This window comes from Vombatus ursinus, unplaced genomic scaffold (assembly GCF_900497805.2).
Source record: "Vombatus ursinus unplaced genomic scaffold, bare-nosed wombat genome assembly UNPS02007284.1, whole genome shotgun sequence".
In the NCBI taxonomy this organism is placed as follows: domain Eukaryota; kingdom Metazoa; phylum Chordata; class Mammalia; order Diprotodontia; family Vombatidae; genus Vombatus; species Vombatus ursinus.
This window is the reverse complement of record NW_020947062.1, coordinates 25,774,510-25,793,679: the sequence shown is the minus strand read 5'-3', so window position 1 is coordinate 25,793,679 and position 19,170 is coordinate 25,774,510. Positions and strand designations below refer to the sequence as shown.

The 19,170-nt window shown below is 41.7% G+C and overlaps 1 protein-coding gene across 3 annotated transcripts in view; it reads left to right on the top strand.

Moving 5' to 3' along the window:
* Window positions 1–15,596, top strand: part of JAG2 (jagged canonical Notch ligand 2) — a 138,901-nt gene extending 123,305 nt beyond the window's left edge. For 2 of the 3 annotated variants that reach the window (XM_027849190.1, XM_027849189.1), the window contains 6 exons: window positions 2,169–2,282; window positions 2,531–2,646; window positions 3,840–4,088; window positions 6,950–7,081; window positions 8,893–9,049; window positions 13,392–15,596. In XM_027849190.1, the coding sequence (XP_027704991.1) occupies window positions 2,169–2,282; window positions 2,531–2,646; window positions 3,840–4,088; window positions 6,950–7,081; window positions 8,893–9,049; window positions 13,392–13,882 (1,259 nt within the window). In that variant the 3' untranslated portion in view covers window positions 13,883–15,596. The remainder of the gene's footprint in view (window positions 1–2,168; window positions 2,283–2,530; window positions 2,647–3,839; window positions 4,089–6,949; window positions 7,082–8,892; window positions 9,050–13,391) is intronic. The other variant, XM_027849191.1, reaches the window with a different exon arrangement.
* The last annotated feature ends 3,574 nt before the right edge of the window (window positions 15,597–19,170 follow it).

The following is a 19,170-nucleotide window of genomic DNA, read 5'->3' as shown; positions in this document are numbered from 1 at the left end:
TGCATCGTAGGGTATTTGACAGATCTAGTCCCCCCACACCCGATCTTTGCAAAGTGGCAAAGAGCTCACTATTAGAAGAATTAGGGGCGTAGACTCCAGACCCAGTTTTGTGACTAACTAGGAATTTCACTTCTTTTCTGGATCTCATTTTATTCCTCTGAAAAAGAATAAGATTGTACTGAGTGATCTCTAAATATTTTAGCAGCATGATGCCTCTTAGTTGTTTCCCTTAATAGTATCTGCCCACAGTAGGGCTCAGGGAGTATTTATATAATCAGCTTTCCCATTTGTGCCTTGTTTTATGGTTGACAGAGCAGTTTCATTGGATCCACACATCAGCCCCAATAGAGTGGTGGTCCCAGACTCTCACTTAGTGAATTATAGCATGCTTGAATTAGAAGGGACTGCAGAGCTAACTTCGTCCAGTCCCTTTATTTTATACACGAGGAATCTGAGGCCAGAGAGAAGGACCATGTCCCAGCTTACAAAGTAAATTAATGGAAGACTAAGGCTGGAGTTCTGGTGATATAGCAGCAGGAACACAGGAGACCTGGGTTAGAATCCTGACTCTCCCATAATATCCATAAGCTGTGTAACCTTAGGCAAGTGGTTTCCTCTCCTCTGGGCCTGTTTCTTTCCCTCTTAAATGAGGGGGTTGCATTAGGTGATCTCTGAGTGGCACTGGCCTCCTTCTGTTCCTTGCACATGGTGCTCCCTTTCACAGCTCTGGGCAGTTTCAACTGGCTGTCTCCCATGCCCTGAATGCGCTCCCTCCTCATTTGTTTCCTGGTCTCCCTGGTATCCTTCCTGTTCCACCTAAAATCCCACCTTCAGGAAGTCTTCGTTCATCCCCCTAGTTTTAGTGCCTCCCCTCTGTAGATATTTTCCAGCTTTCCTATCTATATCTTGCTTGTAGTTGCTTTCATCTTGTCTCCCCTGTTAGACTCTGAGCTCCTGGAGAACAAGGATTATCTTTTGCCTTTCTTTGCATCCCGTTTTTAGCAGTGTACCTGACATATAACAGGAGCTTAATAATTTTTTGGGGGGGGTGAGGCAGTTGGGGTTAAGTGACTTGCCCAGAGTCACACAGTAAGTGGTATGTGTCAGAGGCCGGATTTGCATTCAGGTCCTCTTGAATCCAGGGCCAGTGCACTATTCACTGCACCACCTAGCTGCCCCTTAATAAATGTTTATTGACTTACTATTAACTCAGTTTATTAACTGGGCTTACATCTTGTGATCCTGATTCCCAGTTGTCTTAAATAATCTTGGTGGATATGATTGAGAATGGTTGTTCAGCACAAAGGTAGCAGGCCCCTAGAGAAGGCTATGTGTCCTAGGAGCTGTGGTCTGGTTCCCATATGCACACAGGCCTCCACCTGACCCATCATTTGCAGCAAGCTCGCCCTTCCTTCCTTCCTTGGGTTGGTGCAGCAGCCATGCACGTGTCCTTCTCAGGACTGGTTGGCCTTGGTCAGGTGCTGGACTCGGTGTCCTTGGGGCTGAAGATCCTGATTCCCCTGGTGAGGGTAGAAAGTACAAGGCCAGATGGGAAAGGGGGAGGGTAAAGGCTCAGATAGGCAGGTCCTGCATTATTAAAATGAGGGGCTAAGTTACACTGACAAGGCCTGTCAGCTGTGTGTTTTCAAAACCTTTCTCTCACTGCATCCAGAAAACCTGAGAGGTGAAGGGTCCTTAGATGTAATCTAACTCTTGTTCCCTCATTGTACTGCTTATGGTCCCAGGGCAGAGCCAGGGCTCCTGAGAGCTGGAGGCTTACCACTGTGAGGGAGTATGAGAACAGAAGGCCTATGGCCTCAGGCCCCAGAACTCTACAGCTTCTTGTTTTAGAATGAGAATCAGATCCTCCCACATTAATCCCCACCCTTTTTCCTGGGAAGTGACCCGGTTATGTGTGACTGCCCATAGGGTCTGACTTCCCTTTATGATAACCTTCACTCTATCTGACTCTGCCTCAGTTTGCACAGTTGTTCCCATGAGTAGGTCATTCTATCCCTCTCACCCTCAGTTTCACCTGTGAAATGAGCATCATACTTCTACAACTTAACCATCTCCTCCTGCCCAACCCTCTGCCCTCCAGCATTCTTTTGAGAAAAGTGCTCTGTTAAACTTCTTTAGAAATGAGAATTGTTCTGTTTGTCATGCAGACATTGATGAATGCCAGTCCTCCCCATGTGCATATGGGGCCACATGTGTGGATGAAATAAATGGGTACCAGTGTATCTGTCCTCCTGGGAGAGCTGGGCAGAGATGCCAGGAAGGTAAGTATTCAGATTACAAAGCTAGCCCTGGAGACACAGGTCCAGGAAACAGTGGAGTTTGAGGCTAAGAGGGGCAGCCTTCCTTTACCAGAGGCCTTCTTGTCCTGTGATTTTGCTGGCCACTGACCAGAATTTCGGTGAAGGGACAGGTCTGGTCTTGTGTCTTGTGTTTGCTTTTCAGTGACATTTTTTTAACAGACATTTTGGTTGAGCATAAATGTTTAACGTTTGTTTTCCTCCCTTCTCAGTGATTGGTTTCGGGAAATCCTGCTGGTCCCAGGGCATGCCGTTCCCACATGGCAGCAAGTGGACCGAGGAATGCAACACATGCCACTGTGTGGATGGTCGCACCGACTGCAGTACAGTAAGGAAGGGCCGTGGATGGGCACCGCCTCCCACACTCTGTCCCCATGTTATAGGATCATAGACTTAGAAAATGGGAGGATGGGTTTGAGATCACCTGATCCATCCCTTTCTTTTTTCTAGCTAAGGAAACTGAGACACAGAGATTGTTACTTGTCCATGGTTAAACCAGTAATTTAGTGGTGGGGCTGGAACTGGAACCTAGGCCTCCTTTTTAATTCTAGGCTTTTTTGCCATTCCTTGCTAGGTTCTGAGGCAAGTGGGCTTATGAAACACCTACAGACGACAGATTACATACAGAAATGGAGGCTTCCTTAGAAATCATCTAGGGCTAGGCTCATCCATTCACTTTATCATTAGAGAGAAAGAGACCCAGAACAGGGAAGGTGCTTGTAAGTAACAGAACCAGGACTCAAAACCAAATGCCCTGACTCGAAATCCAGGACACCGTCTCTACTGTACTACATGGGGATGGGTAGAAAAAAGAGGAGGTTGGAGGAAGGGCAGGTCTCTTAGGTTGCTGGATAAATAAAGTTCTTAACTTAGCTAGTAACTATGGTCATAGACTCCTCTCTCTACCTAGGGCTCAAAGACTTTCCATGAAGTGAAGGTAAAGTCAGAGTAGTTTGGCCAGAATCTTGTCAAGGGCACAGAATTCACCATAATATTTGAATGAGGACTATTATCATAAACATGGTACTGGTATTATTCCTACTACTACCACCACCACCACTATTAGGTAGCATCTACAAAGAACTTCAAGATGCTTTCCAAATGTTACTTCATTCGACTCTCACACCTGAGGGAAATACCAGACTTAAAAAAAATCCACCCTCATGTGGGATCCAGCAGGTTTGGAATATTGTTCTTATATTGCCTGTTAGGATAGTTATGAGCCCCTGGGGAAGTATCTCTCAGAAACCCTTCAAGACTTAATCTCTCTGGGCCTTAGTATCACTGTCAGTAAAATGAGGTTAGACTACTGGTCTTTAAGGCCCCTTCTAGTTCCAGGTCCAATTATAATGATTCCTAAGCTGTAGCCACTTAATTTAAACATCTTCATTCCATTAGATCTCACTGACACAAAAGAAATAGAGGTAATCTCCTGAAAAGGACCTGGAAGTTATTTTAATCATTAGTGAAGACACCAGTACTGATGTGTTTGTGTGTCTGTGACTATGTTTCTCCCTTCAGGTGTGGTGTGGAAGAAAGCCCTGTCTGTTACCCAGACACCCAGACTACACGGAGGATCAGTGTCCACGAGGCCAGGACTGCCTGGAGAGAGCCTACCACAAATGCCTTCAGCCTCCTTGTGCAGCTTGGGGGGAGTGCAGCCCAATGGAGCCCCTTGTCCCAAGCACCCCATGCCAGCCTAATTCTGGACACCTGGGGAATAACTGTGCCAAGATCACCCTCATCTTTAACCGGGACAAGGTACCCCAGGTAAGGTTACCCTATCCACCTAGAATTGATCCAGTTTTGAGCAGCCCTTGGGAATAGGTAGCTAGAATCTGTTTCAGTCTCACAGAATCACAGCCTTCCTGACTGGAATACTTCCAGTAACAGAGAGTTCATTATCTTAGGCAGCAGTGCTTTCCATTTTAGATAGACTAGTTCTTAAGAAGTTTTTCCTGACGTCAAGCTGAAATCTGCTTCTCTATACCACTCATTGCTTCTAATTCTATCCTCTGAGCACAAACAAATTTAATCATTCTTTCCTTGGAAGGTCCTTCTGAGATCTAAAGAAAGAGATCAATTATATCCTAACCTCCTCCTCCCTGGACACAGGTTGGATGATAGAACTTATTTCAGAGTTCTGCTTTTCTGTCAGAGCCAGTTGTGAATAGATAGGCATACATGGGTTACCATTTACCCTTTAACTTTTGGGACCTCCTGTTTCCAATGGCTTTTACTAGTAGTGCCCTTGCCCTCAGAATATGTGAGATCTTTAGCAAGAGAAAAGACTCGCTTTATTTTCACTCTCTAGTATTTCTTTTATTATTTATTATTAGTAGTTTATTTATTTTCACCCTTGCTAACTGGCAAAGGGCAGGTTTCATTTTGTCACTGACTCTTTTTTTCCATTTGAGAATTTCTTCTAAGGTTTGGGAAAAGAATGAAATAGCCAACTTGGCATTTTCCATTTTGCCACTTTTTTTAATATGAGAAAAATAGTAATAGCTCCCTGGTACTTGAATGTTTACAGAGTCCATTTCTCATAACTGTATGAAGTGTGGATGCAAGGATTACTGTCCTCATTTTACACTGAGTCTTAGGGTGGTTTAAAGTGTTTTGCCCATGGTGACACAGTTCATAAATTGAGAAGCCAGAATTTGAATTCAGGTCTTCCTCTAAACTAATTCTCTTTCCACTATACTACACATCACGTGACTTGCTTTCTCATTGTCCCTGTCTCTTCATATGTGCATCACTAATACATTTGTATGGTACTTCATAGTTACAAAGTTCTTTCATGGCCAGTATCACATAGGATCCTCACGATAATGGGAGGAAATTTGGGAGAAGGGTGGTAGTGATTTTGAAGATGAGGAACACAGAATCTTCATTAATTAGATTGGATTTCCCTAATATATTGTTTGGGACCATGAGCCCTGATGCTCAGCTGATATTGCCCTTTTGTTCTCTGTGGAACAAGGATTTGTTGGACCCATTAGAGTATAAACAAGATTGTAAGAGAAATGTTTTAAGAACTTCTTCCTGGCATCTTAGCAGTGTTTTGTGTCATCTCACACAGGGTGATTACTTGGGAGCAGAAGTCAGAATTGCTTATGCCTGTTATAAGATTTGTGATGATTCATTTACATCTCTTCATTAAAGCAGGACCACTGTGTTAGGTCACTAACTTCCCTATTTAGCACAGGGCTGAGACCTTTATTAGAAAACAGTCTGTCATTCAGACTGTTCATATTGCTAAGACATCTCCTAATTAGCCTGAAGTAATGAGATTTTGCTAAATGTGGAAGTCTGCATGTAAAAACATCCCTGTTTATCCTCAAAAGGACAAGATTGAAAAAAGCATTAAGGTGCCAATCAAATGCTCTAAGGATTTTAGCTCTGCTTATGAACATCAAACTCCTGCCCATAGTAACTAATTGAACTGCTATTCCCAGAGCTGGAAGGAACCTTCCAGAGGCTAGCTCTGAGGTGGCCACTCTCACACCTAGTGGATGTTCATTCAGCATCTCCTTTAAGGCCTCCGGAGTTGGGGAACCTCTTATGGCAGAGGGAGGGCAATGGTTCTGGAATCAGAGGACGAAGGTTCAGATTCTACTTCTGATTGTCTCTTACACAGTGACCTTGGCAAGTCACTCAACCCCAGGGCCTCAGTTTCCTCATCTGTAAAATGAAGGAGTTGCACTAAAGAACTCTAGAGCTATGATCTTTCGTTAGGAAACTGTTCTTTGTATTGAATGAAAATCTGCTTTCCTATAACTTCTCTGCTTATAGCGTCACTGGACTTTCTTTCCATGGGGTGAAGGCCATGTGCTATGGCAGATCACCACTTTTCTCCCCTCCCATGCCTGACACATCACTTTTCACCCTTAACGAGCACCTACTTTGTCTGGTGCCTGCCCGGAAATGGATCATTCAATGGGTGATTAATGCTTGTTGGATGAAATGAGGACCCAGTGAAAGAAGCCGATCTATATTCCTTGTCCTCCAGTAGCTCCCAGCCTAGAGAAGAACACAGGACAAATGCTTGTTGTACCAGCATATGTGGATTACAGATATGCTTAAATTGTACACAGTGACTGTTCTTCTGAAAAGTTGTATGTAAGCCGTATTATTTTGGAAATCAAGTCATTTATACATTCTAGAGACTTGTATACTCACATTGGAGCCACTTTATTCCAGGTAAGCAGTAGGATAAGGGATTTTAGAACTGGAAAAATGTTAGAGGTCTTCAGGTACACCCCTTCATTTTATAGAAGAGGAAAGGGATCCTCCTCCCTGCCTCCCCTCTCCCCCCAGACAAGAGAAGTCACAAGTCATTATAAACAAAAACATCATATTATAGCTCTGTGTCTCTGTTCCTGCCTCTCCCAGCCTTACTGGTGAGTAGCTTATGGTCAATAACAAATCCTCAAAGATACCCAGGAGCGACCATTTATGCTAGCTTCCCAACATAGTGTTTAGATTCTGCATCCTCTCCATCCTAGGCTTTGCATGGTCATCGATGGGAAAAGGCATGGCTGTGGATGCCTGGGGACTAATCTAGTCTATTAGTCTATTAGACTCTTTCTGTCTTGTCCTGACTCTCACTCTCATCTTTCTGACCCCAGGGCACCACAGTGGGAGCCATCTGCTCAGGGATCCGCTACCTGCCAGCCACACGGGCAGCAGCACGGGAGGGCCTACTGGTTCTGCTGTGTGACCTGTCGGCCTCCACGGAGAATGCTGTGGAAGTTGCCATTGTGAGTTCCCTAGGACCTGGAGGGAGGGGAGAATGCAAAAACAGCTGGAGCTGACATTGAGGACACCTATCCCTCCCAAATTTGACTTGCTTGACTTTCGAGTTTTCTGTTCTTCTGGATCATAGCATCCTGAAGCAGCCTAGGGTCTGTCTGTCTGGGGTTCAGTAAGGGGGCAGGGTATATGGGGTGAGAAGATGAGATCAGTGGTCTTATAAATTTGAAACTTATGCATTTATTCAACAGATATTTAAGTACTGGCTTTGTACTCTGCTTGATGCTATAGGAGGTACAAAATTTAGATAAGACATGTTGCTTCCCAGGGAGTTTATAGTCTAGTAGGGGAATAAGATATGTATATACATTAGTATGTTAGTGAGGTATAAAGTGTAATATGAGATCAGAGAAAATCATTACCAGTGGGGATCAGGAAAGGCCTACTGGAGAAGGCAGCATTTGAGTATGGCTTTAAAAGATGGTTAGGAATTCAACAGATGAATATTAAATATAGTATATAGAACAGCTTGAGCATAGAGGTGGAAAAATGCAGGTTGTTTTTAGGGAGCTAAGAGTAGACTATTTTGGCTTAAGTATAAGGCATATAGGTCATCTGATATAATGTCATTTTATATATGAGAAATCTGTGGCCCATAGAGATTAAGTGACTTGTCTAAGATCCCTCATTGTTAAGTGGAAGAGCTAAAATTTCAACCCAGATCCTTTGACTCTAAATCTAGTGACTTTCTGCTCATTGTGCCGGCTCCTCAAAAAGTGAGGATAAAAGTAAAACAAAAGCAGGTTTAAAAGGCAGGGTAATGCTAGTAGAGTGCTGTGAATGCCTTGTAAAGGAATATGAAGTTTACTCAATAGATCATTGGGAGCCACTAAAGATTTTATATCAGAGGACGGATGTGAGCAGATCTTTGTAGAAGGAAGATTAGTCTGGTAGTTGTAATGAATTTGAGGTCAAAGAGAGTGAAGTTAAGAGGTCTTGTTAGGAAGCTATTGCACTAATCTAGGTGGATGGTAATAGGGGTCTGTACAAAGCCAGGAACAATAGGAATAAAAAGCCGGCTGTGGATGTGAGAGATTTTCTGGAGGTGAAATTCAAATAGCTGAGCTTGAGAGATGAGGGAGAGGGAAGAATCAGAGATAAAGATTTTTAGCGCAGGAGTCCTTGCAGAAAAAGGTGCCATGGAAGAGCAATGACATCATAACAGCACTGAGCTGGGACTGGTGTAAATGCCTGGTTATGCCAGCTTTGGCCATTCCTACTCTCCCGGCCAGGACTAAGCCCTGAGAGTGAAGACTTTAGCTGTTTTATGTCTGGAGACTAACTAGCCTTCCCAAAAGGTATGCGACAGATCAGTTGCGGTGGTGGCCTCTGTCAATTCTCCTTTTCTAGGGGATAAAAAAGATACAGATCTCAAAGAAAACATTTTGAGGACAGGCGGATTTAGATTTATAATAATTGCCTCACGCTCTTATAGGGATGACCCAAAGCTTTGTTATGGCCAGCAAGCCACACTGGGCATCTACTATTTCCAGAGTTTTGTACGAGACTTTCTGATGTAATTATAAAAAATTATAGAACGTTTAGTTATGAAAAAAAATGGATCTTCCGTACATCCAGCCCTGTGTTTTGATCATTGGTGAGTAAGATAAGAAAAAACCCAGGCCTTGCTTTGGGGCAATAAAGATAATAGATTTTTTTAAGCCTGGTGATGGTAGAGATTTTTTGTGGCTTGAATGGGCCACCAGACTCATGTTCTTGGTGTTGGAAGTTTGAATGATATCCTCACTATGTCCCACAGTCCTTCAGCCCACCCCGGGATGAACCAGACAACACCCTCATCCAGAATGCTGCAAATACCATCATCAGTGCCATAACCAAGCCAGAGAATAGCACGGTGCTACTTGCTGTTACCGAGGTCAAAGTGGAAACTGTTGTGATGGGGAACTCCTCCACAGGTGAGTCTGGGTGTGGATGCCCCAAGTACTTCTGGACACTTTCTTCAGACATTCAGTAAGCTGTCCCACATTGGAGTAGTTCTTTGAGTGCCTGGGAGATAACGTGAACTTTAGGTGACCCCACGATAAATTTCAGGTTCACCGTGAAAGATCTTTCAGGTTGAAGGGCATTTCTGGGATCTACTGAGTCCCAGATGAAAACACAATCACAGAATTTTGAAGTTTGAAGGGATGCAAGAGAATCCCCTCCAACGACAGGTCTTTTCTTGTTTGAAAACCTTGAGTAAAGGAGAACCCACCACATCCCTAGTCAATCCATTTTAATTTTGGATAGCTTTAGCTGTTGGAAAGTTTTTCTTTGCACCAAGCCTAAGTATGCTGCTCTTCAACTTTGTTGCTTCTAATTTGATTGCTTCTGGGGCCAGCTCTAGTTTCTTCTCTTCATGAAAGCCCTTTAAATGTTTGAAGATAGCTATCATCCAACACACATCTTCTCTTGTCCATGATATAAACATCTGTCTCTTTCAAATAGTTTTCATATGGTATGATCTTGAGACCATTACCATCCTGGTCATCCCTTTCTGGAGTTTTTCCAGCTTCTCAGTGTCTTTCCTAAAATGTGTCACCTAGAACTGAAAAAAAAATATTCCAGATATGGTCTGTATCCATATATAAATATAGTGGAACTACCATTTTCTTCATTCTGATCATCATTCTCTCTTAGGAATGCATTCTAAGGAGACTATTAATTTTTTTGACTTCCATATCATATACATTTTTAACTCATATTGAACATATGGTCCAATAAAACCACCAAATCCTTTTCAAATAAACTGCTGGGGAGAACTATCAGTTATTTTCCTATATTACATTTCTGAAATTGATCTGAATCCAAATGTATGATTTTACATTTATCGTTACTATATTTCATCTTATGGATTTGGCCTAGTGTTTTTTAGACTGTTGAAATATTTCTGGATCCTGACCCTGTCAACTAGCATGTTAGCTATCACACCCAAATTAATATCATCTGTAAATTTGGTAAGCATATCTTCTGTGAAATATAGGTTAAACTCTGCTTGTAGCATTCCTCTAGCCTAGCAACCCTGTCAAAAGAAGAAATGAAGTTAGTATGATGTGATAAAATGAATTTATCAGCAGTGGCTAGATCCCATTGTGTCTATATTTACCTTGGATTTCAGCTTTCTGTTGAGCCATTTTCACTCCTTCCACTGCCAAAAGCATGCCCTGGTACCAAAGACAAACACAAAATAAGAGTTGAGTTGTTTTGTGTTCACTGTACCATCTGTTAATATTCATCACATCCACCCAAGTAATGGTGCTTTTCTGATCTTGTTGCCAGCAAAGCTTATGGGTAGGGGGAGTGATGGAGGAGAAGAGAGAGCCCTATTTGTTGTCCTCAGCATTCATCTGGGCTTTAGCATTCCTGACACTGTTCTTATAAGACCATGTCATGTGTCTTCTTTTTATTCTGTCACTTGTCCTTGCTTCCATTTCTTTTTCCAGTCCAAGTGGTTTGATGAGGTCCCTGTGTGGCCACATTGTTCTCTTTTCACAATTCCTTCTTTTCTTCTTTGCTGGAATTGTTTTGGTTTGTTTTTTGGAGTTTTTTTAAGAATTCCATCCCATAGAATTGTAGGCTGTGACATAATTCTCCTTTCTTTTAACTCTTTGAAATCTCTTCTCTTAAGATCTGGGGTACATTGCCAGCTTCCTCTTCTTCTCTAAAGCAAATTCTAAGATTGTCTCTTCCTCCCCACTTACCTCAAGGCTCTAAGCCTTTCTATACTTGCCCCACCTTCCTGCATCACTACCTTACTGTGGCAGAGGGACTTTGCCTAGCTCGATGAAACTATGAGCTATATCATGCAGGGTTACCCAAGACAGACAAGTCATAGTGGAGAGTTCTGACAAAAGGGGATCCACTGGAGAAGGAAATGGCAAACCACTCCAGGATCTTTGCCAAGAAAACCCTATGGACAAAAAGGTCCACGAGGTCATGAAGAGTCAGACGTAGCTGAATGACTTAAAGAACATCCACCATCGCCACCTTCTGAACTATGAATTTGTCACTAAGACAAACCAAGAATTTACTAACTGCTCTGTTTATATTTTATTATACAATATATTATATATTATATGTTATCATATATGATATCTATTCCATAACATAGTATTATATCATCATATATTACATATAATCATATATTATATGTGATAATATAATACATTGTGTTGTGTATTATTACATTATAATATATGTAATAATATATGATATATTATATTACCATATTATTATATTATATCAGGCCAAACTCCTTGTCTGTTTCCTACTGATGTCTGAGTGAACTGTATTATACTCTTATAACAATGTTACTTCTGTTTCTTCCTCAGTTTACCTTCACCATGATGTTCTCCAGTAGGCTTCTTCTATTTAGTTTCTGGATTTCCTCACGTAAATCTGTCTTCCTAATGTACAGTGCAGCTTCATCCCCTTCCCTTTTACCTGTCCTGCATCTTTTGAATAAGGTACACCCTTCCAGAACCACATTGCAGTCATGAATCTTATCCCACCAAGTCTGAAAGATGTCTCTGTGGTTGAATTTGCTTCCTTAAGCAAATTCCTTAAAGGAATTCCTTAAAGGCTTCTTTTCACATTGCTTATTACCTGTACTTTGTGCTGCTTATCTGTGTTTGTGTGCATAGATACCTGAGACCATGAATTTTACCACTGACTCCTTTCTTGGATTTTGGCCCCTGTACATTACTGGTCTTCTCTACTAATACTCTTCCTGTGTCATAGTTTTTTTTATGGTATCTGATATGGTAGATATGTAGATAATTTTTTCTTCTTCTCTCTTCCAATAGTTTAAAGTCTTTTTGATTAGATTTGCAAGATACCAAACAAACATTTTTTTCCCACCAAGCTTTATTAGGTGCATCCTTTCTCTGACTTCAAAAAAAAAATCCATCCTGTATTTTATGCCCTGGTCTGGAAATATCCTCTTCTCACATACCATCTTTTTTAACCAATAGTTCACTTCCCAAATAAGCCTTTATTCTGCTAAATTCACTGTCTTAAAAATAGGTAATCTTAAGATCTTGAAACTCTTCCTTCTAAGTTCTTTAGGTTTTATTTAAGTCTTCATAATTCCTGGTAATGTTTTCTCTAAATTTCTTCTGGAAATAACATGTTTCCCATGTGACTCACCAGAAGTAGAGTAATAGTCATCAGGTTTGACAAAGTCTTGGGGTATTCTCCATCATATCTTTTTAAGTACTTACTCAAGGAAAACATCAGATCCTTTTATTTTTAATATCCTGTCTGAAAACAGATCCCTTGATAACCTTCATCGGGGAGTCTCCAACTACCATTACTCATCTCTTCACAGTCCAGACCTCATTGTATGGTCTTTCTTTTGAGTTCCTTCCGGAGAGCACCCAACTCCCCCCCTTTTTTTTTCTGATAATCTCAACTTATTTTTTAGCTCCAAATGTTCTCCTCCATGCTGTATTCTCCCACCTTGCAACTTCCTGATGGTGGGCAGCATGCCCTTCTGCTTTTTCATCAATTTTTTTTCTTTGTTTTTACCTTAAAACCTAGAGTCAGCTAGGTTGTGCAATGGAGGGAATGCTAGACCTAGAGTCAGGAATACTGAAGTTCAAATCCAGCCTCAGACACGTAGTAACTGTGTGATCCTGGGCAAGTCACTTGGCCTCTGCCTGCTTCAATTTTCTCATCTGTAAAATAGGGATAATAACAACTACCTCCCAGGATTATTGTGAGGATAAAATGAAATAATAGGTGTAAGATGTTTTCCTAACCTTAAAGTTCTACATAAATGCTAGCTGTTATTATTACTTAAAGCCCATCTTCCATTTTTTTGAAGAAACACTTCATTCTCTCTGTTAACCTGGAAAGTGGTGAGGACGTTCTTCAATCCTGTTATCTCCTCTCAAACTTTGAACAGAATAGCACGTACTTGGCTATTGCAAAAACAAACAGCATCGCCTTCACAGTTTGTCACAAGATTCTTGCCTTTGGCCTTCTCTTTTCATCCCACTATGTTCATTGTTTCTGGGACTAATGAGATTTTGAATATGATTGTGCCTTCCCAGAGAGGCTGGCATAGAATTATTGGAGATAGTATAGTGCTATAAAAAAGGGATGTTGGGAGCTAATTTGTGGGGACACTGGGCATTGAAGGGCTTACTCAGTGCTAATTCTCGGATCCTAACAGAGTTACTAGTTACTTCAGATTTGTAGCCTGTTGCCACAAATCCTGGCTCTGACTGGCTTTTTCTTCCCTTTGTTGACTAGATTACCTAGTTCCCGTCCTCTGTGGGGTCTTCAGCATCATGTGGCTGACATGTATCATCATCTGCGTGTGGTGGACTCGAAAGAGAAGAAAAGAGAGAGAGAGAAGCCGACTTCCCAGGGAGGAGAGTGTGAACAATCAGTGGGCTACCCTGAACCCCATCAGGAACCCTATAGACAGACCATACAGTAACAAAGACATTTATTATGAATGCAAAAACTTCATTTCTCCTCCTAAGAGAACTCGTGATGAGGTGGAGGAATATGTAGAGTATGAGGAAGAGGAGGAAGAAGAGGAAGAGGAGGAAGAAGAGAGAGAGGTCATTGAGGCAGAGAAGTTCCTTTCTCAAAAACTGCAAAAGCCTTCACTCACCAAAGGACCAGGGGACCTCAAGGAGAGCCCCCTTGGAAAGTGGGCACGCCCAGGGGCAAGCCACAAAGTAGACAACAGATCTCTCAAGAATGTGAATGACTATGAAGATGGAAAAGATTAGCCCCGAGGCGCTGGGGAGCTGAAGTCCCCTCCGGGGCAAGGCAGGGGGAGAAGGGGGAACTCTTCCTTCTGCCTCAAGAACCGACATATCTGGAGTCAAATGTAATGTTTATAGTTTCTTTATTTTGTGTAAAAAAAAAGTTTATTTTCTATGTTTCTTTAGTCTTGTATAAATTATTCAATGACTGTCAGGTGAAAAACAATTGAGTATTCTTTAATAGTTGCTATTTTTGTAAAGTTATAAGACACTGTGTGACAGAGGAGAAACAAAACGGTATCTGTATTTTCGCTATTTTGTGTAAAGTTTATTATAAGAGATTATACATTGTTTACAGAATCTTTCTTTTTTATTCCTTGATCTGATTGAATGGTGGCTCCCAAGCCCCCTGCCTGAGGACCCTGTGGGACCCGTTTGCCAATGCCCCGAGCCTGGCGGCTCCTGGCGGGCTCGATGACTGCACTTGCGACTGTGCCGGCTGCTTCCCCAATCCTGCAGATCTGCCTTACGCTTCATAGCTGGAACAAAGCTATAGAGGTCTTTCAACTGTGGTTCAAAACGTGGCCTTTCTGTCTCTTTCTCCTCTTTTTGCTCTTCAGTCCTTTAGGATCGCAGTATTGAAGCATGGGACAAGTGCCTTGAGATAAACTTTTCTATAGCAGCTGTCAGAAACTGCCATCTCTTCGTCCACCCACCTGGCAAGCTCAGACCAGGCCCAGCCCTACCTGCTCCTTTTCTGCTCTGATTGTGAACATGTGCGTCTGTACATATGTACATATTAAATGAATCACTCTGTATATTTGATTTAATAACTTAAAATATTTCAGTCTCCCTTTTTTAAAAAAAAAAATTGACATGTCATTCCTTAATTTATGCTGCAGGCAGGGAGATGCTGTTTACAGGAATTTTCCACGTCCCTGGACAAGGGAAGCTAGAGAGAGTGGAATGAGCAGGGCAGGATGTTAAGACTAGGACAGGACTGCCTCATTAGACCTTGCTGGGTTAAGGTGACCCAGCAGTGATGTGTAAATAGATCCAGCAATGATTGTTTGCCCCCCTTTTAATGACCTGAGGCTCCCAAAAACACACAGGATACCCTGTCTGCAGATGGTATGTATATGTATGTGTGTGTGTGTGAGAGAGAACGTCTGTGTGTATATGTGTTGGCATGTGAGAGACAGAGATACGGCTTCCTTGGTGAATGTTAATTACACATGGTATTAATGTACTTTTTTGGCATTTTAAAAACAGGCCTGATGAAGGGAACAATGACCTTTTCTCCTCTGTTCACAGCTTAGTTAATGGTGGTTCCGTGACACAGCAGTGGTAATCAGAGCTACCAAGGTGTGGGAATACCATTAGAAAGCCCGCGTGGTTTGGTTTGGTTTGTTTTGGTTAGGACTTCCATTTCCACTTCAATTTATTGCTGTTAGATGGGCAGGCTACGTAGTTTTCCTTTTTCATTACTAAGAAGATATTGTGCTCTTTTGCCATTAGTTGGGGTAAACAGTGGATGGGGGGAAGGGAGGTGGCTATCTGAATAGTGAGCACCCCAGCCAATGAGCAGTGTAAACATGGTCGTTTGGAAACTCTAATTACTGTATACATTAAATCCAGGAGTGGTGTGCAGGATCCTCTGTTCATTACATTTTGTTTGCTTATTAAACAACTTTCACAAAAAACTATTTATTAAAACATTTTGTAACAATGTCTGGGATTCTCGTACTTGAATGTCTTGTCTTTCTTGCCAACACAGCATTTGAAAAAAAGAGCTATGTGTGTGGCCTTGGGGACTAGACTCTAGTGCTGGATTCAGTCTCTATTGCTGCATTACACCTATTGTGCCTTCAACAGGGAAATGAGATGACTTAGGTAGACAGTACTGTTGACATGCACAACCTTCTTCCTGTCCCTCTGAACTGTGGTCCAGGAAAGGGTGTGAAGTCTGTCTGTGTCCTTAAATACCCCTGCTTTATGTGTTAATAACTAGCCTCATAGAGGATGCAACATAAAGAGAAGAGATCTGGACTTGGAGATGGGATGTCTGAGTTCCAGTCATGGCTTTGACACTTGGATAATCTGCCCTTGGATAATTCACTTCCCTTACCTGGGCCTTCATCTCTCTTTGTCAAATAGGTTTGGACAAAGATTAATCATTCAATCAACAAGAATTTAATAAGTATACTTACTAAATACAAGGTACTCTTTGAGGCCCAGGGAATACAAAGACAAAATGGAAACAGCCACTGCCCTCAAGAAGCTTACAGTGTATCAAGAGATACAACTTATACGTAAATATATACAGAAAATAAATGGGGGGGCAGGGAAGAGCTAGTAGCTGGAGGATCAGGAAAGACTACGGAAGGTGCCACTTGAATATAGCTTTGAAGGAAACAAGGTATTCTCAGGGTTGAGGTGAGATAAGAGTATATGGGGGATAGCAGGGTTGGGAACCAATGCAAAGAAGTGACAGCGGACATGTTCAATGTCAAAATCGCAAGGCGGCCAGTTAGGCCAGACCACAAAGTATGGGGAGGAGAATGTCATAATAAGAATGGAAAAATTAGATTGAGGCCCAATTCTGCAGGACTTTAAAAGCCAAAAGGAGCTTATACTTGATCTTAGGTGCAATTGAGTACAACTGGAATTTATTGAGTAGGGGAGTGACATGGTCAGACCTGTACTTTAGGAAGATTAATTTGAGTCATTGGAGTTTACTAAGTGGGGGGTGGGGGAGGGTAACATGATCAGACTTGTGCTTTAGGAGAATCACTTTGGCACCTGGGTGGAAGATGAATTGAAGAAGGGAGAGATGAGGTAGATCATTTAGGAGACTTGCAATAAAAGGAGTGCCTGAACCTAGGATAGTAACCTTGTTACCAGAAAGAAGAATGGATTGTGGTGGTTAAAATGACAAGATTAAGGGGCAACTAGGTGGCACAGTGAATAGACCTCTGGCCTTGGAGTCAGGAGGACCTGAGTTCAAATCCAGCCTCAGACATTTAACACTTACTAGCTGTGTGAACCTGGGCAAGCCACTTAACCCCGATCACCTCACCAGAAAAGAAAAAAAAAAAAGATTAAGCAACTGATTGAACATATAGGATGGGGCCAGCTACTTGGCGCAGTGGATAGAGCACTGACCTTGGAGTTAGGAGGACCTGAGTTCAAATCCAGCCCCCAGACTTTTCCTAGCTGTGTGATCCTGGGCAAGTCACTTAACCCTGATTGCCTCATCAAAAAAAAAGAAAGAGAAAAGAAAAAGAAATAAACATATAGGATGGAGAGTAGAGAATTGATGCCAAGGTTATGAACCCAGATGACCAGAAAGATGGTATTATTCTTGATGGAAATAATACAAGTTTAGAGAGAGGTAGACTTCTAGGAAGAGAAGAGTTCAATCCTGGACATGATGCCTGTGGGACATCCAGTTTGAAATAGACTACAGATAGTGATACACAACTGAAGTTTAGAGAAAGAGGACTCAGGACAGATTCTTGGGGTACACCCACAAGAGATATGATATGGATGATGAGCCAGCAAAGAAAAAAGGAAAAAGAAAATACATTCAGAGAAACTGAGAGAAGCGTCTTGAAAACCAAGAGAATATCCAGAAGGAGGAGATGGTTAACAGTAGCAGCAGCTGCAGAGAAGTGGAGAAAATGAGAACTGAGGGAAAGGGCATATGATTTGGTTATTGGAGAGTAATGTCATTTGAAAGAAAAGGTCAGAAGGCAGGTTGCAAAGGTTGAGAAATAGAGGAGAGAGAAGCAGAGTCAGTAAAGGTGTGGTTTTTTTCTTTTATTTGGCTGTGGGAGGGAGGAGAGGTAGAGGATGATAGCTTAAGGGGATGGTAGCCTCTAGGAGGGTTTTTTCAGCTTGTTGGGGGAGGCGGACTGGATGTTTTGAAAGACAGCAGAAAAGAAACCAGTACTAAGGGAAGAGATCTGAAGAGGCAGGCGGGATGATTTCTGGAGTAATCTCCTGGAATGGAGAAGAGAGGTTAGGAACAAGGGTACACATAAAAGGATTGGCCTTGGCAAAGAGAAGCTCTTCATCAGAGACCCAATAAAGGAAAGAATAAAGAAGAGGTGGGGCATTTTGAGATAGAGAGAAGACAAGAAGGAAATAACTTGCGCTAAGATTTCAAGGGAGCAAGCCAGAGATATTTGATTTCCAGAAAGTTATTCCCTAGACAAGATGCCTGGTTCTTTCTAAGGGGAGTTCTTAATAAATGTTGCTAAAGTAAAAGAAAGCCAGTAGGTTGGACTTCATGCATTAAAGAGCACTGGTACTAGAAACCGAAGACCCTGGTTCAAATGTCACCTCCAATGAGAACTATGTGATTGTCATGTCACTTTCTGGGCCCATTTTCTCATCTGTAAAATGAAGAAGGCCCATATGACCCCTGAGGTCCTTTCAAGCCTTAGAATCTATAATATTTTGAGTCTTCACCTATCTGATCTTATCTACCAGGGACTAATCCAATACACGAACTGGTGGTATGCTTAAACACCAACCCTCCACTGTCAGAGGAAGGCAGAATTTAATCATCTTTGGTAGAAGGATATGTGATACAGTGTTTGAGTTAGAAGATCTGAGTTTGAATCCCAACTCTGACTTATTAGCTATGTGACCATAGGCAAGTAACAACCATTTTAAGTCTCAGTTTACCTGTTTATAAAACAGGGATAATAACACTTGAACTATTTACCTCTCAGCCTTGTTAGGAAATCACTTTATAAATTTTTAAAGTGGACTAGATGTTAACTAGTATTATTTGGTAAGGGTTGACAGTATGGTGTGATGAAAAGATCTCTGAGTTTAACATCATAATAACTGGGTTCAAATCATGACCTGTTTGACCTTAAACCTAAGTGTTTAATCAGTAAAATGCTATTTGCCCTGCCCTCATAGGTTGATTTGGAAACTTTGAATTATAAAATGCAAAGGATCATTATTAAAGACCTCATATTTGTGTGGAGGATGGTATCTAGCATGAGACCCCATGAATCTGTCCTATATATGGACCTAGTGTTAGTTCCCCCTCCCCCCAAGACCAACACTCTAAGAAGTTTGTATAATTTTTCCTAAAGTCAAAGAACCTAGAATGCCACTGAGTTGGGAAGGAACTTGTCCCTTTGCTATTTGACATTTTCATGAATAAGTTGAGTGAAGGTCTAAATATATGTGTTAAGTTTATGGATGATATAAACAGCTGGAAGGATAGGTAATATGTAGCTAGATAATTGTATAAAAGGTTTTAAAACAATTCAATTTCAGTATGAGTA